At 49.1% G+C, this 27457-nt stretch overlaps 1 protein-coding gene and 1 long non-coding RNA gene across 2 annotated transcripts in view; one reads left to right on the forward strand and one right to left on the reverse strand.

Moving 5' to 3' along the window:
• Window positions 1-5730: 5730 nt before the first annotated feature.
• On the forward strand, window positions 5731-9024 carry LOC142871931 (uncharacterized). The gene is made up of 2 exons (XR_012920158.1): window positions 5731-6320; window positions 7528-9024. It is a non-coding gene; the product is annotated as an uncharacterized LOC142871931 (long non-coding RNA).
• Window positions 9025-9309: 285 nt separating this feature from the next.
• FAM83A (family with sequence similarity 83 member A) overlaps window positions 9310-27457 on the reverse strand; it is a 28100-nt gene continuing 9952 nt past the window's right edge. Inside the window, exons 3-4 of the mRNA XM_012743340.2 lie at window positions 24694-24818; window positions 9310-9841 (exon numbers count right to left, since the gene is read on the reverse strand). Of these exons, the coding sequence (XP_012598794.2) occupies window positions 9310-9841; window positions 24694-24818 (657 nt within the window). The remainder of the gene's footprint in view (window positions 9842-24693; window positions 24819-27457) is intronic.

Here is a 27457-nt window from a genome sequence, read left to right on the forward strand (position 1 = left end):
AAGCTGCTTCTATACAGACAGAAGCTGAAATGAATGACCCCTGAGTCTGCAAAACAACAGTCCAAAGAGTGGCAGCTCGAAATCTGTCTCCACAGTCAAAATATGTCCACTGGGAGGCTTTGCTAAAAAGGTCGGCAGGAATAGAGGATAGGCAGGCATTTGTCTTCCTTCTCCTTTTCTCCATCCTCGGCAGAGTGGCTTCATCACCAAAGCTTTGGTGTGTGTCTGCTTGGCTTTTCAGCTAGTGACCACTCTGCCCCCCTTCTCTGGGAACTGCCCATCCACAGGGCGGGCACCTGGCAGCCATAGCCATACTGTACTCAACCACCCTAATTGACTGGGGGGAGGGAAGCTTCCTGATCCAAGCTGGATCCAGCAGATTCTCTCCTGGAGGGTCAGAAATGAAAGATTCTTCTCAAGCTCAAAAGCAGGGGTTAGTGATGTTCTGCCAAGCAGACTGAGGACAGGCAGAGCCAGTCTGCAGAGAGAAACAAATGAAGGAGATGGCCAAACAAAAGGGGGCAGAGGAACAGTTCTCTGCTTTGCCACTTCCTGACTCTAGGCCTTTCTTGGTCTGTAGGGCCTGAGGCCTCCATGAGTGTGGTAGCAGAAGAGTGCCCCCCAAAGATGTCCTGGTCCTAATCCCCAGAATCTGCAAATACATTTGGTTACACGGCAAAGGGGAATTAAGTTTGCTAATTAGCAGACTTTAAAATAAGGAGATTATGGTCGGGCTTGTTGGCTCACGTCTATAACCTTAGTACTTTGGGAGGCCGAGGTAGGAGGATTGCTTGAGCTTAGGAGTTCAAGACAAGCCTGCACAAGAGTGAGACCCCATCTCTACTAAAAATAGAAAAATTATCTGGGCCTCGTGGTATGTGCATGTAGTCCCAGCTACTTAGGAGGCTGAGACAGGAGGATCGCTTGAGCCAAGGAGTTTGAGGTCACAGTGAGCTACGATGATGCCACTGCACTATACCCAGGGCAACAGAGTGGGACTCTGTCTCAAAAAAATAAAATAAAATAAAATAGGGAGATTACCCTGGATTATTCAAGTGGGCCCACTATAATCAGTAGGATCTTAAAAAATGGAAGATGGATAGACACAGGGAGAATCAGAGTCACAGAGAAACCCAGTCACTAACTTTAAAGGTGGAGGAAGGGGCCATGAGCCAAGAAATTTGGGTAGAAAACGAAACAGATCTCTCCTAGAGCATCCAGGGAGGAACACAGCCCTGCTGACACTTTGATTTTAGCCCAGAATTCTGAACTATTGAACTGTAAGATGTAAAATTTGTGTTAAGCTTTAAGCCACTGTTTGTGGTCATTTGTTATAGCAGTGAAAGAAAACTATACACAAAGTTACCTGATCCAAAATTAAGATAACTTGAGCAGGTCACTGTTACTAATGACTCAAGAATCCTAATATGGGACACTTGAATCCTTTTAACCTTGGTTTTAGAATAATACTTTGTGTCTCGGAAGACTCTTTTATAAATGGCATTCCTTAACTTGTCTGCTTAATGGTAAAACCTTGATTGAGCATTGGTGATGTGAAAGATCAGAGGCTGTCAGGGAGCTCCCATCTCTGCGAGAGGTGAGGACGTCCACTGTGGTGGACCGCAGGAAGGGGCGGGGAGGGAGGAGGGCTGGGCTCTCAAGGTTCACGAAGGAGGTGACATCTGACTCGGACCTTGGGAGAGGGGAAGGTGTGCAGGCTTGGTGGAGAATGGGAGGCACCAGGAGCGGTGTCAGGGTCCTCAGTCAAGAGTCAAGGGACGGCCGGGCGCTGTGGCTCACGCCTATAATCCTAGCTCTTGGGAGGCCAAGGCGGGCGGATTGCTCAAGGTCAGGAGTTCAAAACCAGCCTGAGCGAGACCCCGTCTCTACTATAAATAGAAAGAAATTAATTGGCCAACTGATATATATATAAAAAAAAAAAATTAGCCGGGCATGGTGGCGCATGCCTGTAGTCCCAGCTACCCGGGAGGCTGAGGCAGAAGGATCACTGGAGCCCAGGAGTTTGAGGTTGCTGTGAGCTAGGCTGACGCCACGGCACTCACTCTAGCCCGGGCAACAAAGTGAGACTCTGTCTCAAAAAAAAAAAAAAAAAAAAAAGAGTCAAGGGACGAGGGGAGCAAAGGCACTGAGGAAGTGAGGGAGGAAGTGGGCGCTGGACGGCCAGGCTGGTGGGCGGGGAGGGAGGTGGTGGGTGAGCCAGCGCCGGATCGTGAGTGCCCGGTGAGAAGCTGGACTACAGTCAAAGGGCAAATGCCACGCTATGGAAATTTTCTGAACAGAGGAATGGCTGGTTTGTGGTAGTGCTCTGTAACGGTAAATCTGATTTTGCTTTCAAATGTTAAACAGTCTTTGAGCTCCAAGCAATATGTGCTTTCTGGGCCTAGGAGAGCCCCAGGTATGGGTGCTACCACGGAGGGTGGAGGCAGACTCAAGACACCCACGAAGGGTGCCAGGTGCTTTTGGGAATTCGCATGAGTGGACAGTGTGTCACAGACTCTTCAGTAAGGCTTGGCCTCCGGCTGGCATGCTCTTCCCGCCTTTTGTGTGGCTAGCTCCTTCTCACTTCTGGGTCTCAGCTCCTAGGTTCCCTGGCCCATGCCACTGCACCCTGTCACCCTCTCAGGCCCACAAGCCACAGATCAGGGAAGGGCAAACACCAGAGGCAGTGAAGGCTCATAAGAGCTCTCTGAGTGTCAGAACCACGTCTCTTTCCCCTGGCACACTGTGGGCCTAATTCGTGACTAAATACATGAATCTAGGCCCTTTGGAGGGAACCCAGGCTGGCGTCCCCGAGCCCAGGCCCGCAGGGCTCCATATCCCTTTTTTAATGGCAAGGCCGGGACTTGGAATAGAGCATGCATCAAGGAAACAAACAACTGGACGCTTTTGCATGCTGTGCTCACACTGAGGGTTCCCAGAACAAAGTGCTGGCTTTGCCCCTTAACAGCAGCTGCCCTGCCAGGGCCTGTGAAGAGATGACACACGGGATGTTTGGGAGCAAAGGTTAGGCAGTGGCCTTGGGTCCTTCCACTTCAGGGCTGCCATCTGCTTGAGGAGCAGCCACCAGAAATAGCCCACTGACTCCACCGACAGACAAATGCATCTTGAACCGGGGACTGCCACCTTGGGGGCCCTGCTGAGGTCACTCAGCTGTCCTGCCGCAGGGTAAGAGGGAGGGGCTGCGTCTAATTGGGTGCTGCGGGTGAGGCCAGACAGCAGGGGTGGGAGCAGCCTGGGTGGATAGAGCCAGAGCCCGCCTGGCCATCTGAGCCTCCAGGGGAGGCTGTTAGGGGCAGAAGTGGGTCCCCCCAAATGTTGGGTCCCCCCTTCATATGTTGAAGCCCTGACTCCTGGGACTTCAGAATGTGACTGTATTTGGAGACTGGACCTTTATTTTTATTTATTTATTTATTTTTTTTGAGACAGAGTCTCACTTTATTGCCCAGGCTAGAGTGAGTGCCATGGCGTCAGCCTAGCTCACAGCAACCTCAAACTCCTGGCTCAAGCAATCCTCCTGCCTCAGCCTCCCAAGTAGCTGGGACTACAGGCATTCGCCACCATGCCCGGCTAATTTTTTGTATATATATATTAGTTGGCCAATTAATTTCTTTCTATTTATAGTAGAGACGGGGTCTCGCTCTTGCTCAGGCTGGTTTCGAACTCCTGACCTCGAGCAATCCGCCCGCCTCAGCCTCCCAGAGAGCTAGGATTACAGGCGTGAGCCACCGCGCCCGGCCGAGACTGGACCTTTAAATTCCCAATACCAAAATCTGTATTAGTTAGGGTTCTTCAGTAGAAACAGAACCTATATGTGTGTGTGTATAGATGTGTGTATGTGTGTATATACGTGTGCATTTATGTGTGTATGTGTATATATTTGTGTATGTGTGTATATATGTGTGTATGTGTATATATGTGTATACATATTGTATATATGTGTGTATGTGTTATGTATATATATGCATGTGTATATGTGTGCATACATATTGTGTATATGTGTGAGCATGTGTGTATATATGTGAGTATGTATATATGTGTGCATGCATATTGTATATATCTGTGTATGTATATGTGTATGTGTATGCATGGGTGTTATGTATATATGTATGTATGTGTGTATGTGTATGTATATATGTGCGTGTATAAATATGTGTGTATATATGTGTGCAGGTATGTATGTGTAATGTGTATATATGTGTGTATCCATATTGTATATATGTGTATGTGTGTATGTATGTGTGCATGTGTGTATGTTATGTATATATGTGTGTATATGTGTATATATGCATGTGTTATGCATATATGTGTATGTATGTACACGTGCGTATGCATATTATCTATGTATATGTGTGTATGTATGCGTGATGCATGTGTATATGTCTGTGTATATATGTGTGTATATATGTGTGTTTGCATATTGTGTACGTGTGTGTGTGTGTGTGTGTGTATGGAAAGAGAATTTATTATGAGGAATTGCCTCATGTGGTTATGAAGGCTGACAAGTCCCAGGATCTTCGGGGTGAGTCAGCAAGCTGGAGGCCCAGGAGAGCGATGGTGTAGTTCTAGGCTGAAGGCCAACAGGCTTGAAAGCCAGCTCAAAGTCCAAAGGAAAGAAAACACATCAGTGTCCCAGTTTGAAGGCCATCAGGCACGAGGAATTCTCTTACCTGGGGGGAAGGTTGATCTTTCTGTTCTATTCAGGCCTTCAGCTGCCTGGATGAGACCCGCCCACAATGGGAGGGCAGTCTGCTTTACTCAGTCTATGAAGTCAAATATTAATATCTAAAAATATCCTCATGGAAACACCTAGAATGTTTGTCCAACATCTGGGCACTCCATGGCCCAGTCAAGGTGACACATAAAATTAGCCATCTTAAGTCCACCCCTTGTCAACTTGGCATCTGTACATAGCTCCTTAAACCCCTAATCCAAAAAGAAGAGGACATGGAGTTGGGCACGGTGGCGCATTCCTATAGTCCCAGCTACTCTGGAGGCCGAGGCAGGAGGATCACAAGAAGAAGAGGAGATTGGAGGCTCAGGGAGACACCAGGGTCACAGGCACACGGAGGGACAAGTATGTGGAGGGCAGCAGGGCGGCAGTGGCTGCAAGCCAGAGAGAGAGGCCATGGAAGAGCCCAATCACGCTGGCACCTGATCTTGGACTTCCAGCCTCCGGAGCTGTGAGAAAATACATTTCTGTTGCCTAAGCCGCCGGGTCTGGTATCCACCTCAGGGCAGCGCTAGCAGCCCAGCACCCTTCCCAGCAGGGAGCGTCCCGCCCGCAAGAGCAGACTTTCCTACCTGCTCCCTTCTCTCTTGGCGGCCCCTGTCCTTAGTCCTAGGGCCTTCCTCCCCTCCCCGGCGGGCCTTTCTCGCTCCTCTCCACTCCCGAGGGCCCAGGGGGCAGCCTGCTCGTGCTTTTCAGGAGAGACGGGGAAGAAGGAGCTCGGAGGGCTTGGGGCTTCTTCACGCCTTTTCAGTGGGGGGGTCCAGAAGTCTGTTCTGGAGCCGGGCCCCTAGCCTAGAGCGCGTCCGCGCGCGACTCGGGAAAGGCGCCTGCGGGCCCGCGGAGTGGACGGGGTGGGGTGGGGTGGGGTGGGGGGGCGGCCCGGGACAGCAGAGCTGCGCTGCGCTTGTGCGCGCACCGCCCGCCGCGGCCCTGCCCGCTCTCCGCGTCGCGGACTGTGCCGTGTGCGCGTCCCTCTCCCCGCGCCGCGGAGGGAAGGGGCTGGAGCGCGCCCGAGAAGCGACGTCTCACTCAAAACAGTGAGCGACAGCGTGAAGGAGGTTGTGTTCATGCTTGGATGTGTGCGTCTGCGACTCGTACGATCTCGGAGAGCAGTTTTCTGACACACACACACTGCTCAGGAGGAAGCTGAGAACGCGAGTGGCAGTTTCTCTGTGTCCAACAGCTTCTCGGATCCAGTTCAAACCATGAAGCATCTGAAGAAGCTGCTCTGGCACTTTTATGACAGGTCCGAACAGGGCGACCGAGTGAGGTGGGGGCACGGGGCCCCTTCCTCCCCCGTGTCTGCAGAGGGGACAGCGAGGGTATTCCCAGAGACCCGGCGGGCGTGTCCCCGCGGCAGCGGAGTCCTCGCCAGTGCTGGACCGGGAGCACGGCCGTGCACTGGGACTGTGGCCTCCTGCGGGCTCTGCAGCGGCCGCTGGGCTCTTACAGGGCAGACGGAGAGATACAAGATCAGCATCGAGGAGGACGAAGTGAACCGGCAGATGAATTCCAGGAGAGACAGGCTGTGGGGAGCTGGGTTGGTCACTAGCAACTGGCAATCGTGTAGGTAGGTGCTGTGATCCCGAATCCCGGGATAGGGGGATGGGCTTCCACCGTGCTCCCCAGGAATTGCCTATCAAACTATTTATTTCATCCTCTCATGTTCTTTATGGGGGCGGTTTGCCTGCAGGTCCCTCCCGGCCACTGTCTCTGCCCTTGGAGTTCTTAGGGGCAGAGAGATGCATGGTCCGGAGCTGCCACCGTGCCTGGCTCGTGGGCGGTGCTCAGCTGCTATTGTTGAACTTAACTCTGTAGTAGGGACTCTATGTTTAAGGACGGCCTCCAGCAAGCAGGCCCTGACAAGGGAGGCACAGGTGTGATTGTAACCCGGAGCAGAAGTAAAGGGGGCACGAGGCCAGGTGTGGGAGGAGTTGAAAGTTGGAACAGGACTTGTGCTGGCTCTCAGCCACTCCAGTGCCAGGCATGTAAAACCACTCCTAGTCCTGGGGGGGGGGAATGGTGTCTTGGGAAGAGAGCCCAAGGCTGGGGCCCTGGATGTCCAGTCTCACAGAGAATCGGCCCAGCCGTGAGTCGGGGTGTCTCAGAGGTTGTATCTGTCAGGCGAAGCTGAGTCATGGTGTGGGAAGAGACAACCCCCAAATCTCAGTGGCTTAGACGACACAGGTTTATTTCTTGCTCATACTACATAGCCACTGCGGGCCGGTGGGGTGGGAGTGGGGGCATCCTGCTCATGCTTAGAACCGGGGCTGGTGGAGGGGCCTTCAACTTGACACAACTTGACTATGTGGCAAACTGTGCCCAGGCTCTAGAGCTGCCACCGCAAGTGACCCTCTGTCACATTCCCCTAGCCAGAGCAGACCGCCCTAACCTCCCAGCAGGCAGGGCGTGGCCACATTACAGGTGTCTCCAAGGGAGAACGTGGTGCTGTGGACAGACTATGCCGAGGACAGTGGTCGTGCAGGGGGGCTTGTCCCCAGCCATTAGGTGTCCCCTGTGCCCCAGGACTCAGCCCAATGCAGGCACAGGCGGAGGAGGTCTTAGGAACGCTGGCTTGGGAGCTTTTGGCATCCCTGCGAGCTTTCCCTCCTTATGCGATCTCAGCAGACTGGGAAATCCAATTTAGGACGAGTGGCCACCAGGAATTCTACCCTCATCGCAGGGGCGGCTGGGAAACAGCAGCTCAGGGCTGGGGTTGAAAACATCATCAGAAACCAAAGTGTGGTTTGTTTTTTCATTTGGTTTTTTACTTTCAGGAACTAAGGAGAAAAAAAGTGAAGACAGGAATACAAATTTTAAAAAAAGAAAAAAAGCAAAAACAGAAGCCAAATGCCCCTGCCTTTGCTGGAAACAGCGGACAAATCAGAAGAGAGGGTGGCTGGGAGAGCGGGACTGGGAGAGGATGTCGCCAGCTGTCAGGAGTCAGGCCACCAGGAGGGGAGCCCTCCCTGCTCTCGGTCCTCCACAGCGGAGGCCTGCGGCCACGCAGAGCGCAGGAGCTGACACCGCTGAGATGAGCTGTGGGTGGCAGGAGCAGGAGCAGGCGTTGGAGAAGGATGTGGGGCCCCGGGGTCTGCCTCCCTCCAGCTGGCCCGGCCTGCATCGCATCCCACCGCCCAGCTGCTGCACCCAAGGCGTGGGGTTAACTGTCACTTTCCCTGGGAAGCGCCCCCTGGCCTCCCACGCTGGGCCGCCGCCCCTCCTCTGTGCTCTCTACGCTCCCCGTGTTTCTTCGTCACACCCAGGGAGGCTGTGCTGTCTGGACCTCGCACCTCCCTGGGAACACTGGGGCACTGTGACTTGAGCGTGAGTGAACGGTGGGGCGGGTGAGGGTTCGGCACTCGTTCATCGGGAGGTGAACAGGCCAGATGGAGGCACCTGGAGGTGGAGACAGCTGGCTGCCCCTGGGACAGCCGAGCCCTCCCTAGTTGATCACGGCTGGACCAGGCACTGCTGCAGTGCCCTTCCTAGCCCTGACGACTCCAGCCCCGAGGTCCAGCCCAGACTCCAGGGACCTCCAGGCCAGCCCAAGGCTGTTTGAAGCAAGAACCTGAGTCTGCTAAACTGCCTGGCCCACCTCGACCCCCGGACTCCTCAGCTTGCTCCATCTTTGTCGGGTGCAGCTTCAAACAGCCACACACAACTTACAGATGCAAGTTCTGGGGTCTCGTCCCTGACTCATCACTCAGGGGTACCCCGGTATTAGCCTTTCCAGTGGGGAGGAGTTTCCCTACCTCCCTCAGAAACATCCAGAATGTTCCCACATCTTCTGAATCTTTCCTGTATCTCTGGCGAGTGGACTACTCCTGGGCACTGGGAAGCAGAAGTACTCAACCCACTATCTACTTTTTGGTGCCTCAGTTTACCCATTTGTAAAACTTGGGCTGCATTTGCCCTTTCTTACATTACAGAAATTTGGAGACCGTTAATATTAAAACCCTGGATGATCTTTGGAAGATGGGGATCTGTTTTCATGATTTTTTTTTTTTTTTTTTTGAGACAGGGTCTCACTTTGTCTCTCAGGCTGAAGTAAAGTGGTATGATCATAGCTCACAGCAACCTCAAATTCCTGGGCTCAAGCGATCCTCCTGCTTCAGCCTCCTGAGTAGCTGGAACTATAGGTGTGTGCCACCACTCCTGGCTAATTCTTCTTGCTCTTGCTCAGGCTGATCTCGAACTCTTGACCTCAAGTGATCCTCCTGCCTCAACCTCTCAAAGTGCTAGGATTACAGGCGTGAGCCACCACACCACAACTGTTTCTATGATTTTGTCCTCTAGCTTCCTCCTACGTCCCTGGAACCTTCTGGAATGTGCTGCATAGGCCAAACTAGACAGGGGAACCCAGGGACTGGCAGGGGCTGGCAAGTAGATGGTCTCAGGCCTGGGAACATTCTAACAAAGGCAACGATTTCGTCCGAGTACCTCCTCAAAGGGAAGCAGTTCGAAGCTGCTAGATGTTGAGGTGGGGTCTTTGGGCCAGAAAATCCAGGAATGTCCAGCCCTGCCCCCTGGGGAGGACAGCTGGGGACAGGGGCTCTTCAGAAATGAGGCGAGGCCTGTAGAAAGGGCCTCCAGGTGTGGGCTAGCCTCGGCACGAGGCCGAGCTGCTCGAGCTGTAGCCGCGTGGGCCTGTAGGCGATGAGGTTGCTGTAGGGGGCGGGCGGGCCGTCGTGGGGCCGGGGGCAGAAGTGGGCCGGGGGAGTTAGGGCTCCCCAGGGACCATGGTAGGGCTGAAACCGGGGCGGTGGAGGGGGGTTTGGGGTCCCAGGACTGCCAGGCCCCGAGGACGTGGACACGCTCTGGTTGTGGGGGTTGCTGCCCGTGGACGGGCTGCTGAAGGGGTCGGAGGACGTGCGGTCACTGGCAGAGCCGCTGCTGCTGAGGCAGCCACTGGGGAGGCCGCGGCCGGCTCCAGGAAGGAGGGGGGCGGCCAGCCTCGGGGACTTCAGGCCCATGACGGGCTTGGAGGAGGTGTAGAGGTGGCGGAACTCCTCGTCAAATGGCTCCACTGCCATGCCCGTGAACTTGGAGAGGATGTTCCTGTGGACGTGTCCGCAGAGCCAGGTGAAGCTGGAGGGGAAGAGGAGACGGTGAGAAGGAGGAGGAGGCTGCGCCTGGCCTACGACCCTCCTGGGGGGCCAATCTGGGAGTTGTGGGGACCTCTCGGGGCAGGGAGGGCAGGGGACTAAACCACACCCATGCTCATCTGTGCAGGTGCATTTCATCCCAGCAGAAACCAGGGAGGGAGAGACTTATCCCCATCTTATGGATGACAAAACCGAGGCCCAGAGACCTGAATGTGTTTGCAGGTGAATGTTACAATGCCAGAGGGAGTCCCCCTTGGTGCTCAGATTGAGGAGGCAGGAAGGGTCAGAGTCCCAGCTGCCCCGACTGTGCGCAGGCGAGTCACCCAGCACCTGTGGAATGTGGGGACGCCACCTCCTCTAACCGCACAGAGACCTAGAGAAAGCACCTATAGCATGTGGCTGCTCCTTGGAAGGCCAGGCTGTATTCTCACGAAAATCTGAAGTGGTTTTGAAAGAGGATTTAGCCCCATTTTCAGGCACACGGACCCAGCAGGGGTGATTCAGGGAGGAAGCATCACGTGCTCTTTGGGGGACAGAGAAAGGGACACAGGGAGAGCCCACAGGAACCACAGGGACACTGGCAGGTGCGGTTTATGCAAGAAAGTCACCTAAACACCCATGAGAAGACACTCTCAAGGAAAGGCCTTGGCCCTCCCTTTAAGGGTTTTAAATGAAAGCAAAATACTTAAGGCACTTATATGTGTTTCCAGATTTAACCAAATTCTTTTCTATCTCTGATGGAAAACTCCTTTTATCTGCCCCTGCACCCCCAATCCTTGAAAATCCAGTGACAGCACAGACAGACCAAGATCATCAGGCTAAAGATTCCTGGGTCCCTACTCAGGTGGACCCTGAAGCAATATGAGGAGGATGCTCGGAAGGGGACGGGGTCGCCAAGGGGACAGCAGCGGAGCTGAGCAAGAATGGGCCACCAAAAGATGGGGCCCTCAGCCCCCTTTTCCACCTGTCTTGCTGCCTTACAGCCCGGGGTGGGGGCGTCCCTGCTCCATGAGACAGGGCGGGGCTGCGTGAGGCTCGGATGCTCCTGGGAACAACAATGAGGCTTTGTTTAAACCTCGCTGCCCGCCCAGGAGCCAGAGAGGTGAGCGGCTGGCGCTGCGCCCAGGGCCAGCCAAGTGACCGTGAAGGAGGCGACCCCTGGCACGGAGGGACTCGTCCTGTGTTGTCTGGAGTCAGGCTACACAAGGCACAACAGCTGCTGCTTTGCTCCACAAAACAAGTCCGAAGTCGCCCTGGCAGCTCCTTAGGCCCTCACGCACCTGTGTGTCCCCCACGTGTGCCCTCCCCGGCCCCTGCGTGCCCTGCCCCTGACATGTCCACGCAGCATGTGCTTTAGCGTGTGTGCTTTCTTGACACAGTCCAGGGGGAGAGCTACGTTTGCTTTTCATTGTTTTCGGCCCTTGAGTACACAGCATTCACGAAATCATCATCTGGCTCATGACCAAACTTTCCTCGTTGGGGTCTATCCATGGCCCATCTTTATTTACTTAGATATTTAATTAGTTATTTAAAATCATGTAGTAAGAACTTAGGAACCCACCACCTAAAAGAAAAGGTAGCATCTTGAGGATGACCTGCATCTAGGTGTAGGGTCCCCTTGTGACACCTGCCCCCAGGATCCCTAATTTAGCTGAGACTGGCCTCATGAATCTATCGAGCATAACTCCCTTGCTTTGTTTTTTCCATAATTACAGAAATGTTTTATATATTCTTGGAAATTGTTGTTTTTCAACATAGAGGTAATCCTTTGGGATTTTTTTCTCACTTAATATTACATTGCTAATATTTATCTATATTATCACTTGCTGCAGTGCTTCATTTTTTACTGTTGTATAATATTCCGCTGGATGTCTCTCTCTCTCTCTCTCTCTCTGTTTATTTATTCGTCACCTCCCACTGACAGGTATTTGGGTTGTTTCTGTTGTGAACAGTGCTGCTAAGGACATTTTCATACATGTCTTCTGTACCCGTGGACTAGTTTCTCATGGAAATATACCTACGAGTAGAATTGCTGGGTTATAAACTAGGTGGATAGTCAGCTTTAGGAGAAAATGCCAAACTCTTTCCAATCATTGTGACCCTATTTACAATCCCATCAGCAATGTATAAAAGATCCCAGAAATCCAACATTTGGCATTCTTACTCTTTGTTATTTTTGTGATGGTTGAAAAGGTATGAAATAGTAACTCATTCTAGCCTCAATTTGCATTTTCCTGATCTCTGATGATGCCGGACATCTCTTCATGTGTTTGTTTGTTTGTTCGTTTTTTGTCACACATGTCTCCTCCTTGGTGAGATGCATGCTCCGTTTCCCACCCACTTTTCTGTGGCGCTGTTGTGCTTTTGGGATTCCTGACCTCATCTCTGTTGGGGGTGCACACTGTGAACACCTGCTCTCAGTTTGTCAGTTTGCAGCTTGACTTTGCTCTTTCTTTCTTTTCTTTCTTTCTTTCTTTCTTTCTTTCTTTCTTTCTTTCTTTCTTTCTTTCTTTCTTTCTTTCTTTCTTTCTTTCTTTCTTTCTCTCTCTCTCTCTCTCTCTCTCTCTCTCTCTCTCTCTCTCTCTTTCTTTCTTTCTCTCTCTCTCTCTCTCTTTCTCTCTCTCTCTCTCTCTCTCTCTCTCTTTGTTTCTTTCTTTCTGACAGGGTTCCACTCTGTTGCCTAGGCTAGAGTGCCATGGCATCAGCTTAGCTCACCACAACCTCAAACTCCTGGGCTCAAGTGATCCTCCCTACTCAGCCTCCCGAGTAGCTGGGACTACAAGTGCGCAACCATGCCCAGATAATTGTTTATATTTTTTGTGGAGACTGGGTCTTGCTCTTACTCAGGCTAACTGCAATTTCTTTAAGATGTTTTTCAGTGAACCAAAGTCCTTAATTGTAATATAGTCAGATTCACCAAACTTTTATGATCAATGCTTTTTTGTGTTTTGTTTAAAAAAATCTTTGCTTATCGTAAGGTCTAGAAGATATTCATCTATATTTTCTACTAAAAGTTTTAATGTTTGGGGTTTTTGTTGATTTTTGGTTTTTGGTTTTTTTTGAGACAGAGTCTCCCTCTGTTGCCCGGGCTAGAGTGCCGTGGAGTCAGCCTAGCTCACAGCAACCTCAAATTCCCAGACTCAAGCAATCCTTCTGCCTCAGCCTCCCGAGTAGCTGGGACCACAGGCATGCGCCACCATGCCTGGCTAATTTTTTCTATGTATTTTTAGTTGGCCCATTAATTTCTTTCTATTTTTTAGTAGAGACGGGGTCTCTCTCTTGCTCAGGCTGGTTTCAAACTCCTGACCTTGAGTGATCCGCCCAGAGTGCTAGGATTGCAGGCGTGAGCCACTGCGCCCAGCCAATGTGTAGTTTTGACATTTAAGTTCTTTTCATCTATAGAGAGTTGATTTTTAAAAAATATGTGAGAGGTGGGAATGCAATTTTCCACACGGGGAATTATTTTTTCCAGTTTCTCCTTTCCCACAGCTCTGGCACGCTCTGTCGTGTGTGGTATGTGTGTAGCTTTCTCTTCTGTCCCCTTTGTCAGTTTGTCTGCTCCTCCCCAGGCCACACTGTCTGGATTACTGCAGCTTCGTGACAAGCCCTGATTCCTGGTAGGGCAAGTCCTCCTGCCGGCTTTTCCTCTTCAGATTTATCTTGGCTAATTTTGGAGACATATGTTTTCTATCATGACCTACAAATACACATATAGCCACCCAACAATTTCTAGAACATTCCTTAACTCAGTGTGCTGTGATTATTTTCATTGTAGTCTATGTCATTTTGAAAAAATGCTGGACATCACCCACTAAACTGATTTCACACCCTCCTAATGGATGGTGATGCACAGTTTGAAAAACTATTTTTCCAGCCACACTGGATGGCTAGAACCTTACATGTGCTTTCATTCAGTCAGTCAGTCAGCAGATATTTTTGGCATGTACAATGTGTCAGGCACCGATTTACGGTACTTCCTGCCAGAAATGCAATAGAGAAGAAAGCATACCCAGTCCAGTCCCTGACCTCATGTTGTTTACAATCTCATCTACACAAGTTCACAGATAAACAACTACAAATCGTGATGAGGGTGAAGCCACAGAGACTAGGAAGGGTCTGGATAGGATGATCAGAGAAGGTCTCTGAGGTGATAATCTGGAAGCTTCCATCTGCAAGACAAGGAGTTAGCAGGATAAAGACAGCAGGAATGGACCTTCCAGGAAAGGGGACACACAGCAAATGCAAAGGCTCTGTGGCAGGAGAGAGTGTGACAGACCTAGGAGGAGGCCAGTGTGGCTGTGACACCGTGAAGCAGGGAGAGAGTCCTGCTGACACAGAGGCCCAGGTAAGGAAGCAGATTTTTCTATTCGTAGAAGCAGTGGCAAGCCTTAAAGGATCTTAGAGATGGAAGCGATTTGATCTGGTTTGTGTTTTATGAGACTGATGCGATGCCTATTGCTCTAAGGAGGCAGACTGGTTTGTGTTTTAACAGTTTTCTGTTCCTGGGAAAGGAAGCCCGTGGGTGGCAGTGTGGTCAGGGCAGGAAGGCCCACGGGAAGGCCATGACGCTGTCATGCTGTTCCTCATGCTGTTCCTGATGCCCAGTTTTGCCCGCCTCTTCCCCACCCTGAAATCCTCCTCATCCTTCAAGGACCAACTCCAGCCAAGGGCACTGACCTCCCCGACCTGCCAGGAAGGAGTGGCGGCTCCCTCCCGGCTGACGCCGGAGCACTCCCTTAGCTCATGCCGGGCTCAGAGCACACCCCACTCCACTCCCGCCACTTAGCCATGTTTCTTGATGGTGCCAGTAAGTGGGTCAGACCCTCAACAAGCCCTCAGTGTTGAGACGCACAAGCCCACCCCTCCAGCCTTGGCTGACGGGCGGGGCTCTGCAGTTTGGGAGAACCATGTACAGCCAGAAGGAAGGGCCCAAATAGCTGAAGCCCCAAGATAGCTGGCTGGAAGAAAAGGGTGGAGAGCTTTCTCTGGTTTGTTTTTTGTTTTTTCTAGAGATGACTCTAAGGAGAGACTGGTCCTAGGGACACTGATCCCCTGAAAGGCTGAAAAACAGATCACGTTTGAATGTCAAGTGCAGAAACATTATTGCCCTCCATCCAGCCAAAAGATCAAAAGTCACTTTGTGAAAAAGACACCTGCACTTGAATGTTTATAGCAGCACAACTCACAATTGCAAAGTTGTGGAAAGAACCCAAGTGCCCATCAATATACAAGTGGTTTAATAAAATGTGGTATATGTACACCATGGAGTACTATTCATGGCTCACACTTGTAATCCCAGCACTCTGGGAGGCCAAGGCAGGCAGATTGCTCGAGGTTAGGAGTTCAAAACCAGCCTGAGCAAGAGCAAGACCCCCATCTCTACTATAAATAGAAAGAAATTAATTGGCCAACTAATATATATAGAAAAAATTAGCTGGGTGTGGTGGCACATGCCTGTAGTCCCAGCTACTTGGGAGGCTCAGGCAGCAGGATTGCTTGAGCCCAGGAGTTTGAGGTTGCTGTGAGCTAGGCTGATGCCACGGCACTCACTCTAGCCTGGGCAACAAAATGAGACTCTGTCTCAAAAAAAAAAAAAAGAAAGAAAGAAAGAAAGCAAAGCAAAGCAGAGAAGAGAAGAGAAGAGAAAAGAAAAGAAAAGAAAAGAAAAGAAAAGAAAAGAAAACAAACAATGGTGATATAGCACCTCTTGTATTTCCCTGGATAGAGCTGGAACCCATTCTACTAAGTGAAGTATCTCAAGAATGGAAAAACAAGCGCCACATGTCTCACCAGGAAATTGGTATTAACGGATCAACATCTAAGTGGACATACAGGAATAACATTTATCGGGTGTCCGGCAGGTGGGAGGAGGAAGGAGGGGATGGGTATATACAAACATGATGAGTGAGATGTGCAATGTTTGGGGGATGATTACGTTTGAAGCTCTGACTCGAGGGGGGAGGGGGACTTGGGCAATATATATAACCTTAACATTTGTACCCCCATAACATGCTGAAATTAAAAAAAAAAAAGAAATATTATTGCCCTCTGGGAGCTGGCTTCCCCACATCCTCAGGAATGACCGTAAATACAAACGGCACTGAATGTCTTTAGGCCACTGCTACCCTCCTGTTGCCTCCCACCTCAGGATGACAGGCCCAGCCCGGCCTGCACAGCCACTGGGGAGCTGGGGACCCTAGTCAAGGAAGCTGCTGACCCTGGGCCAACTGCCTCCTCTCCCCATGCCTCAGTCCCCCCTGTGCCAGTTAGGAGAATAATGTCTCCCTCTGAGGGTTGTCATGAGGATCTAATCCTTGGTAAAGGTCTGCCATACCCGGCCCCGGTCCTGGCACGTCACTCAGCAATGTTAGTTCTGCCTCCCCTGCCCTGACCCAGGGTGAGGGCCACCACTGCATAATGTGACCGGCTCTGTACGGGCAAATGCAAGTCACCTGACTCCACGTTGCAGCACCTCCCTGCTGTAAGGGTTGCACCCACGTTGTTGCATAAAAGTGACATTTCGTTCTGTCTTTACAACCTCTGTAGTGGGTTGCTTGTGAGGCAGCACCTTCTGGTCTAATTTTTATTCAATTATACATTGGTCTAAATTTTATTTGGTCTAAATTTTATTCAATTATACAATTGTTTCCTTGTTCTTCTACTTCCATAGAGAGGTTTTCTGGGTTGGGAGGGGATTTTGTCTCAATTCCCCAATGGCTCCCATTGGACAGGGAGAGACGAACTCTACACCCTCTACCTTCCATGGAAATGGCTTCCGACTTCTCTGCTGGCTTCTCCACTGGGGATGGGGGGCGGTGAGGTGGGGGTGTGTTTCTCTAGCACTTTCCCTCTAACAAACCCTACAGGAGGGAGGGGACACATTAAGGGCCCTTATCTCCTGGAATAATATAAGTATAATAAAGTATAGTAAAATTAGAATGCTTAGAATAATAACAACGGTTCTTTTAGAATTTACGGGAACCCACTGGAAAGTGATCTTAATCACTTTACACAGCAGATTAATGTTTGTTAAACGTAAGAACACTTGTAACAGGGAACTCAGACCAGCCCACCTAGTAAAACTCCCTAGTCCTTTTCAAATAGACCCTGCTTGGAATTATAATTATCAAAATAAAATTGACAGTATAAGTAATGCCCATGTCTTAGACAACAGTACACTCTTAGGTAACATATTTGAGTGCATCCCATATGTCAGGCAGCTAAGCATTTGCACTTGCTGTTTTACTTAATTCTCACAACCACCTTAGAGCACACATATTACGATTTTCCATGTTGCTCTAATGAGGAAACAGGCCCAGAGAGATGGTGGGTACACCGCTATTAAGAGTTGGTTATGAACTAACAAGTTCAAATTCTTGTTCTTTTGAGGGAAAGCCTAACATATAAGATATTTTGCTTTGTTCAAAGGTGAAATGATACCAATTTTGGGATGAGACGATGGAACGATTCACATTTTGAGAAACTGAAGATAAATATAAAGAATCTTTCCTTAGGATGCTAACGGGAAACTTATCTGGGGAGTGGGTTCCAGCTGAACCTGCCCAGCGCGAGAGACCAATTCTGCAGCGGGATGAAGAAGGCACTCCCCCCCCAGCGCAGGGCCAGTCCTGATCTCCCTGAAATGCTCAGAATCACTCCCAGTGGCTTTAGCTCCTTCGTCAGTTTTCATTATGCACACGGATAACAGGAACTTGTTTCTCAGCCTTTTATCTTTCCATCTCTGCTTCCACACGGGTGTGTTCCGACAGTGTTCCAGGCCTCCTCTTTCTTTCCACAGCGCTAACCCCCCCCAAAGTCGTGTGAGATGCAGTTGGGGTTCTGGGAGTGGTCAAAATTTCTTGGAGTAACTGCCTAATCTTTAACTTTGGGGCAAGGCCTTATACATAAGAGTTTCTGGGCAAGAAAATGTTTTTTTAAAAAACATCCAAACTTTTGCTGAATAAAAAAAAGAAAAAAAGAAAAAAACCCATCCAAACTTTGATTGATTTATTGAAGTTCAGCTCATTTTCAAGTGAGTCATGTTTTCAGGTTACTGGAGGAGAGAGCTCAGGCTGCACCTGTTCTTGGATTTCTTTCCCAGGTTCCAGTAACTTCCAGCCCTTGCTCAACTTCTTCCTTCCTTCTAGTAAGGCAATGCATGAGCTTGTTGGGGAGAATATGCCCCTAGGATTGGGGTTTCAAGAGCTGTACAAGAATTCCTCAGCTGATATTCACTATTGCCAGAATGGGGAAACAACCCAATGTCTACCAACGGATGAACAGATAAACAAATTTTATAAAAGAAAATACAATTTCAAGGCCGGGCGCTGTGGCTCACGCCTGTAATCCTAGCTCTTGGGAGGCCGAGGCGGGCGGATTGCTCAAGGTCAGGAGTTCAAAACCAGCCTGAGCAAGAGCGAGACCCCGTCTCTACTATAAATAGAAAGAAATTAATTGGCCAACTGATATATATATAAAAAAAAAAAATTAGCCGGGCATAGTGGCGCATGCCTGTAGTCCCAGCTACTTGGGAGGCTGAGGCAGAAGGATCACTGGAGCCCAGGAGTTTGAGGTTGCTGTGAGCTAGGCTGACGCCACGGCACTCACTCTAGCCTGGACAACAAAGCGAGACTCTGTCTCAAAAAAAAAAAAAAAAAAAAAGAAAATACAATTTCAAGATCCTGTAAATGTACACGCCTAGCAGGAAGTTAAGCCCTGGACACTGAGTTGGGTAGCATGTTAGCAACTTCTGCTTCTTATTTTTTTGTTTTGTTTTTCTTTTTTTTTTTTTTAATTGCCTTCCAGAAAAGAATGCTTATTAAATAATAGATTAACTCTCTTCCTCGTGGTTCTTGTTCTGTAAACAACTAGGACACACCAGAGCTGCTCCCCTTCCAGTCACCGATCTTTGTCATAGATTAACTGCCTCCTTTGTTGTCCTATACCCGAGACCAGGTGACTCTTATGTCTTCAGTGTGGCGGAATGTTAACTATACCTTTCCTGAAAGAAAAAGACCACACCAACTAATCAGATCATTGTAACTGTGCAGTAAGGCTTCTATAGGAAGATGTTGAAATTCTGTTAAGCTTCCTTGAACTTTATCTACATATACAATCTCAAACTTTCATACTTCTGGAACACAGACTTCCAGGTTTTAGAATCAGCTCTTCCCAGGCAGCCATCCTCATTGTACTTGAATACACTCTTTTTAAACTAGAATCTGACCCTTTCGATTATTCGGGGGTTAATTGTCGTACATCCATTAAATGGAATATTGCTCAGCCATAAAAAAGGGTGACACACTGATACATGCTACAGCTTGGATGAACCTCAAAACATTATGTTAAGTGAAAGAAGCCAGCCACAAAATGCCACGTATTGTATGACTCCATTTGTATGAAACACCTCGAATAGGTAAATCCGTAGAGAAAGCAGATAGATAGTGGTTGCTCGGAGGTGGGGAGGGAGGGACACGGGGTTTCCTTTTGGGGTAGGGAAAATATTTTGGAATTAGATAGTGGTGATGGTGGCACCGCATTGTGAATGTGCATTTTAAAATGGTTAATTTTATGTGTTGTGAATTTCTCTATAATAATAAAGAAAAGTCTGAGAGAGAATTCCTCAGTGAGGGCGGCCCCTCGCTCCGGGCTTGGCTCCTCTGTGCTGGGCCAACAGCCGAGGCACAGACCTGCAGTCCAAGGTGGGGCGACAGGTCCCCACTGCACAGCAGAGGAAGACAAGGCCCAGAGACAGGTGAGGAGAGGCAAGGGAGAGCTAGAGCCCACCCGTCCAGGTCCTTCTGCTCGGATTTGTTTCTCTGTCCTTGCATCACTCCCTCTCTGCATCCTTCCTTTTCTGTCGGTCTGACTATCGTTTCTGTCCCTGGCTTGAGTGGGAGCTCCAGGGCATCCCCAGTCCTGGAACATGCCTGGTGTGGATCTAGCGGGCTCTCTAAATAGCTGTTGACTGAATGAACGAACAGAGAGGTGCGGTGACTTGCTTGAGGTCACCCAGCAGGCAGCTGCTGAGCTGGGAACCAAACTTATGTCGTCCGAATTCTGGGCCAGGCTCTGTCACTTCTAGTCCCCCTAGCACTGGCCTTAGGTCTCATGGGTAGAATTCAGAGATGCTTCTTACAGAGATCCCACTGGCTAGAGGTGGAGAAGAACTGGGAGTTGGCAGTTCGGGCCACAGAGGGTTATGCTTGCTGTCCCTCCAAGACACTCTGTGACAACTGAGTAAGCCCTGGCAATTCTGAAGTGAGAGGAAGGCTGTCTTGGTGCCCTCCCGTCTTCTCGGGGCCCACAGATCCCCCTATGAGACTGTGTCACCTTTGCCTTCCCAGCCAATGTGGCAGCCCCCTGGCCTGCTCTGCCTGACAACCCTCAGGACCAGGATCTTCTCAGCCCTCACCCTCTAAGATCTCATCTGTCCCATGTCCCCCCACCTCGGGTCCTTGCCAAAGTACTGACCCACTAACAGCAACTACTGTGTGCCAGGACCCATGCCATATGTTTTGCCAACTTTGTGTCACTGCCTTACAATATACCTGCGAGGAGACGTATTGGTACACCCATTTTACAGATGAGGAAAATGAGGCCTGAGGTGGCTGAACCATCTTCGTGGTTTAGTAAGTGACGAGCTGGACATAAGCCCAGGACTCTCTGTTGTCTTTGCCGAGGCTGTGTCCCTTCCACCTTCACACCACCTTTGGTGAATCTGGCCTGAGCTGTGATGAGGGCGCTTCCCTGGGGACCCTCAGCGCTACGAGGGGCACTTCAGACCTGAGGACGAGTTGGGTGGGAGGGCGTGACCTGCACTTGGTGTGCCTCCTAAACCACATTCTCTTTTCCATAGCACAGGCCTTCTTTCCCTACCTCCAAATTCTAAAAAGTCTGGGGAGAGGCCGGGCGCGGTGATTCACGCCTGTAATCCTAGCTCTCTGGGAAGCCGAGGTGGGCGGATTGCTCGAGGTCAGGAGTTCAAAACCAGCCTGAGCTGTGGAGAAAAATCTAACCTGCCATTCTGCTTCTGTAAACTCCGCTCGCTCAACCCTACTCCCTCCCCTCGCTGGCGCCACTCTGTAACTCCCCAGCCGTTAGTCCTTGGAAATTACTGACCAAGATTAGAAGTTCCCGACATTAGCTAATCTGGTACATGTTTGTGCAAGGTCAAAGCCCATGAAACTTTCCCCCCACCCTGTGACCCCTAGCCACCTGCGTGTGGTTTCTGTCTATAAAAATCCTAAGGAAAAAAAGGTCGGGGCGGCAGCTTCCTTAGCTCGCTTGCCCCTGCGCGCGCTGGTAAATGAATCCACCTCATGCTATTGCATCAAGTCTCTGGACTCTGAGTTTTTTTTGAGCGGTCGTCTCTCCCCCACACGGGCTGTACATTTCTGCGGCCCAACAGAGCAAGAGCGAGACCCTGTCTCTACTATAAATAGAAAGAAATTAATTGGCCAACTAATATATATATAGAAAAAAGTTAGCCGGGCATGGTGGCGCATGCCTGTAGTCCCAGCTACTCGGGAGGCTGAGGCAGGAGGATTGCTTGAGCCCAGGAGTTTGAAGTTGCTGTGAGCTAGGCTGACGCCAGGGCACTCACTCTAGCCTGGGCAACAAAGAGAGACTCTGTCTCAAAAAAAAAAAAAAAAAAAGTTTGAGGAGAAAATGGCCTGTTGTAGACATATTTTAGAGAGCCTTCTCGGAAAGCTTGCCCTGCCCGAGGCCCAGGTGAAGGGCGGCCATGTTTTTGCCATACAGCAACTTCCCATCTGTCCACCCCCAGCCCAGCCACAGGTTATTGGCTCAGGGGTGGACACCTGACTTAGAGGCGGCTCAGCCATTGGTCTGTGATCTGGGCCAACAGAACGACAGGACCAGGGGTGATGGAGGGGGCTGGGCTGGAAAGCCCAAAGCTTCTGGAGTGAAGACAGGTTGAGCTCACACAGTTCATGAGGAAAGAGAACCAGAAAAAGAAGCTAAACCACAGGCCTGTGGTCCCATAAGAGCCAGAGTGAGCAGCTTTCACCCCAACTTTTCCCAGGCTAGGTGAGGGCTGGCAGTCCCTTGTGTCCTGCTCTCGGGTGAGCCTGAGATTTACTGCTACAGCCTTTCAACACCTCCAACCCTTTTACTTAGGCAGTGTGAGCAGGTTTTCTGTGCCATAAAAAGAAATAGCATTGACTGATTAAATAGGAACCAAAATTTCAAAAACAATGCACAAAGGTTTTTTGTTGTATTTGGGAAGAAAGGAGAAATATTGTATAATTTTAGACTTTGTTTGGAAAATATGCAAAGTATTTTTAAAAACTGAGGTTAGCCATTAGAAGAAGAGAGTAAAAATATAGTCTATTAAGCTTCATAGCGAGCAGAGAAAAAAGAAGCTATGTACAAAAATATAAAAACCTGTCCATCCAACTGAAATCACAAAAGAGAAAAAGAAAAGCAAAGCCAACATATAAATAAGATATTAGAAATAAGTCCAAATATATCAGTAATCACAAATAACTGTAAATAGATGATACCTATCTATGACAAGACAGATTACTAATTTATATTTTTAAAATTCTAATGAAATATTATTTATAAGAGACACACCTAAAACAAAATTTAACAGAAAGCCTGAAAATAATGGTATGGGGAAAAAAGAGATATGCTGTATGCTATAGACAGAATATTTTTGTCCCCCTTAGATTCCTCTGCTGAAGTCCTAATCCCCACTGTGATGGTATAAAGAGGAGGGGCCACTGGGAGGCGATTAGGCCCCACTCCCCGCCATTAGCCCTCATGAATGGGGTTAGTGCCCTTATGAAAGAGTTCTCAGTGAGCTCTCTCATCCCTTTTGCCATGAAGTGGTGTAGACACACTTTCACTGTGAGGACAATAAAGAGTCAGTGGTCTGTGAACCAGGAAGGGGGCCCTTGCCGGATAGTGAATCTGAGGCTCCTTGATCTTGGACTTCCCAGCCTCCAGAACTGTGAGTAGTACATTCCCGTTGTTTATAAGTTACCCAGTTTATAGAGCAGCCCAAATGGACTAAGAGACTGTGCAAATATAATAATTCAAAGGAAAACTGAGGGCAGCAGTATTAATATCATAAGAAGTAAGGTTTAAGCTAAAAGGCATTAATTATAGTTAAAGAAGGATAGCAAATTTTAAATGTAAGGGTTTTTTTTTTTTTTTTCTTTCTCTCTTTCCCTTTATGCTCATCTGTCCCTGGCTAGAGACTTTGCAGTTGCCTCTATGTGGCTTATAACAGCACCTCAGGCTCCTGCTCCCTGGGGCAAAAGGGCATATTTAAGTGCACCCCAATCCTCTGTTTGCTCACTGGAAGCCTGCTTCCCACTCTCAGTTTATCCTAGCGTTGTCTCTGTGCACATATTTCATCAGCCACTGTTACATGTATGCATGAGGAGTGAGATGAGACACAACAAGTTGTCCCCTCTGCTTTCTCTGCCACACGCATCACCTTCCTAAACATAATATTCCCAAATGACCGTAAGCTGTTCCTTACTTCCTTGATTGCTCTCTCATTTCATTCCTCTCCAAAACCCACTAGCAAATCTGCTTCCCCAATGCTGCTACTAAGAACATTTAAAAGAATCTTCTGTAAGCTATGAAGTCAAGTCTCAGAGATTCAAGCAAGGCAGCATTGTCAGATAAGTGGATGGTTGGTCATTTGTATGTAGGCACCTTTGTGTGACTGCCTAAAAGCAGATTGAATCTGAATGGACTTTTCTCCAAAGAAGACATGCAAAGGCCCAACAAGCACAAACCTCACATCCTTGGCCATCAGGAAAATGCAAATCAAAACTACAATGAGATACCACTTCACACCCCCGCGATGATCATAATCAAAAAGACAAACAATAACAAGTGTTGCCTAGCATCAGACAAATTGGAACACTCATACATTGTTAATAGAAATATAAAATGGTATAGCTACTTTGGAATAAAAACCCGGCAGTTTCTCAAAAGGCTAAACAGAGGAATTATCATATCACGTGCCAATTCCACTGCTAGGCATATATATAAAATAATTGGAAACCTATGTCCATACAAAGAGTTGTACATAAGTGTTCATAGCAGCATTATTCATAAAGGCCACAAAGTGGAAACAACCCAAATGTCCATCACATACTGTGATGTGAACCTTGAAAACATTTTGCTTAGTGAAAGAAGCCAGTCATAGAAGACCACATATTATATGATTCTATTCATATGAAATGTCTAGAATTGGCAAGGCTATAGAGACAGAAAGTGGATTAGTGGTTGCCTAGGGCTGGGGAGTGCTGGTGGGGACTGGGGAGTGACTGCTGGTGGGTGTGGAGTTTCTCAATGGGGTGGTGACAATGTTCTAAAATAGACTGTAATGAAGATTGTGCAACTCTGTGAATTATACTAAAAACCATTGAATTGCACAATGTAAATTGATGAATTGTGTGGTATGTGAATTAATGCATTTCTATAAATTTATATTAAAGTAATAACATTTAAAAATAAAATGGGGCATGCACACACGCAACTGAACAAATTGCACCACTTTATAACCACATCTAAGATATCAGAAGAGGGAAAGAGAGGATTCTACATCCCATTGCAATATCAAGGGAAACTGAAGCACTTGGAAATGCCTCTCTCCTCTGGATTCCTCCCAGAAAGGGGCCAGGATTTACCTCCCACCCCATGTAGGTGAAGCCCCCACTGTGGGCAGAAAGGGCGCAGCACTGGAGCTGCTGGTGGTGTGTGTGTCTGAGTAGCAGGGGCTGGTCTGCACCTGGCTCAGCCCTTGGTCTCCAGGAAGCCTGGGCAGGAGATGAACCCAGCGCTCACCTGTACGACCCAGATAGGACGAATCTCCAGTCTGAGATGATAAACTTCTCCCGGATTTGGCCGGCGAATTTCCTGCCTGACTTGGCACAGTACACCTCTCCTTCCACGCTCCGGATGGAAATGTTCTGTCAGAAGGAAAGTCAAAGTGTCACTTACTAATTATGTGTTTCTAGATAAATATTTGGGCTATAGACTGAATGTTTATGCCCCCAATTCTATGTTCAAACTTAATCCCCAATGTGTGGCGTAAGGAGGTGGGGCCTTTGGGAGAGGCTCGGGTCATGAAGGTGGTGCTTTCGTGAGTGGTGTTAGTGCCCTTATAAAGGAGGTCCAAGAGAGCTGTCTCACTTCTTCTCTATGAGAGGACACAGGGAGAAGATGCCATTTATGAACCAGGAAGTGGGCCCTGACCAGACACCAGATCTGCCAGTACCTTGATCTTGGACTTCCCAGCCTCCAGAACTGTGAGGAATAAATTTCTACTGTTTATAAGCCATTCCGTTTATGGTTTCTGTTATAGCAGCTCTAATAGGCTAAGACAATTTGCATAGGAAAAAGTCTGAAAGAATGTTCACCAAAATATAAATATGTGTTATCTCTGGTTGGTGGAATTATGGGCCATTTAAAAGTTTTTGTTTTTAGGCCGGACATGGTGGCTCACGCTATAATCCTAGCACTCTAGGAGGCTGAGGCGGAAGGATTGATCATTTCAGAAGTTTGAGACCAGCCTGAGCAAGAGCGAGACCCTGTCTCTACCAAAAATAGAAAGAAATTAGCTAGACAACTAAAAATATAGCCAGGCCTGGTGGTGCATGCCTGTAGTCCCAGCTACTTGAGAGGCTGAGGCAGAAGGATATTTTGAGCCCAGGAGTTTGAGGTTGCTGTGAGCTAGGCTGATGCCATGGTACTCTAGCCTGGGCAGCAGAGTGAGACTCTGTCTCAAAAAAAAAAAAAAAAAAAAAAAAAAAAGCCAGGTGTGGTGGCTCACACCTGTAATCCTAGCACTGTGGGAGGCTAAGGCGAGCAGATAGCTCAAGGTCAGGAGTTTGAAATCAGCCTGAGCAAGAGTGAGACTCCGTCTCTACTAAAAATAGAAAGAAATTAATTGGCCAACTAAAAATATATAGAAAAAATTAGCCAGGCATGGTGGTGCATGCCTGTAGTCCCAGCTACTTGAGAGGCTGAGGCAGAAGGATCACTTGAGCCCAGGAGTTTGAGGTTGCTGTGAGCTAGGCTGATGCCAAGGCATTCTAACCCAGGCAACAGAGTGAGACTCTGTCTCAAAAAAAAAAAAAAAAAAAAAAAAAAATATATATATATATATATATATTTTAAGCTAGGGTCATGTTCTGTTGTCCAGATTGGAGTGCAATGGCACTGCCATAGTTCACTGCAGCCTCCAACTCCTGGGCTCAAACCACCCCTCTGCCTCAGCCTCCCAAGTAGCGGAGACTATAGGCATGTGCCACCATATTTGGCTCTCATTTTAATTTTTTCTTGGCTGAATTGTCTACTTTTTCTTCATTGTCCTGGCATCAGCTGGCAATGAATAAAGAGCGAAGGGAGTAGAATTCAAATGTGCAGCAAATAAAAGAAAGGCAGGGGCCTGATGCCTGTGGAGCCCCTAGTCTAGGCTTCCATGGACCATGAGGGGTCTGGCAGTTACTTGGAGGCAAGCCCAGCTCTGCCTTGTAAGTGACTTCATTGACATGAGTCCCTGGCCTCAACCTTGTCAGAGAGAAGGCCCAGTGTAGCCAGAGAGGGTGGCTTTGTGGAAGTCCCAATGGACCCTAGATTGCCCTATGAAAAGGTGTGTGCACAACCCAAATCATGGCTCTGTTTGTCCCCTGCCTCCCGTGCAGCACCGTGGAGGGCTGGAGAAATGAAAGGGCAGGTGAAGTGTGAGTTTCTCTCAGGGTGAAGGCTGAGGGAGGTGGAAACTGCCGGGGTTCCACAAACGACTGCCTGTGGCTGGTCAGGCAATCCCTGGCCTCTCCATAGCTCTGTGAGATCTCAGGAGGAGGGGACACATCCCACTGTCCTGTGCACAGGACTGTCAGGTGTGACTGCACAGGCTATGAAAGCAAGCCTAGTGCTGACTCTTTTGACCTGCTTCCATGGCCTTGTGCCAAGGAGCTATAATCCAAGTAACGTCAAGCAGACCCAGTAGGCAGAGGTCCTGAGGCCTGTGGCGCCAAAAGGGAGCCCTGAACTCAGCTATATCGGTCGGTGCAGAGGGTACGGGGGATAGAGGAGGCTTCACTCTCGTCTAGGAGGTTCTCCCAGGAGCCAACTTGCCTGAGCTAGAGGGGACTCATCAAAGGAACCCTGAGGGCCACCCACCAGCTGCTCAGCTGGGCCTCTTCATGAAGGCTATGGGTGGTTTCACATTTGACCTTCAATTGGCTGTACTCAAATTTGTGCGACTAACTGAACTCTTATCTCTGGATTTCTTTTCTCCCTGCCAGGAGAGAGAAGTGGGAGGTTTGATTAAGTTCAAGATAATCAAATCCCTGTTGGGGCCAGGGGCTTCTAAACAAGTATTCAGTGGGTCCTGGAGGTTGCCTGCCCTGGGCTTCCCCAGCTGAGACGAAGAGTATGTGACAGCCATGACCTCTTTACACTTCCCAGCCCCCCTGCACCATGGGGTCAGTGGGTTATGAGCAGAAGTGGTGAAAATCTCATCCAGGTCTGACCCTAGAAACACCCTCAGAATCCTCCAGCCCTCGGTTTCCCTGTACTGCTATCTTGGAGGCCATGTATT

The sequence above is a fragment of the Microcebus murinus genome, chromosome 7 (genome assembly GCF_040939455.1).
Source record: "Microcebus murinus isolate Inina chromosome 7, M.murinus_Inina_mat1.0, whole genome shotgun sequence".
Lineage (NCBI taxonomy): Eukaryota > Metazoa > Chordata > Mammalia > Primates > Cheirogaleidae > Microcebus > Microcebus murinus.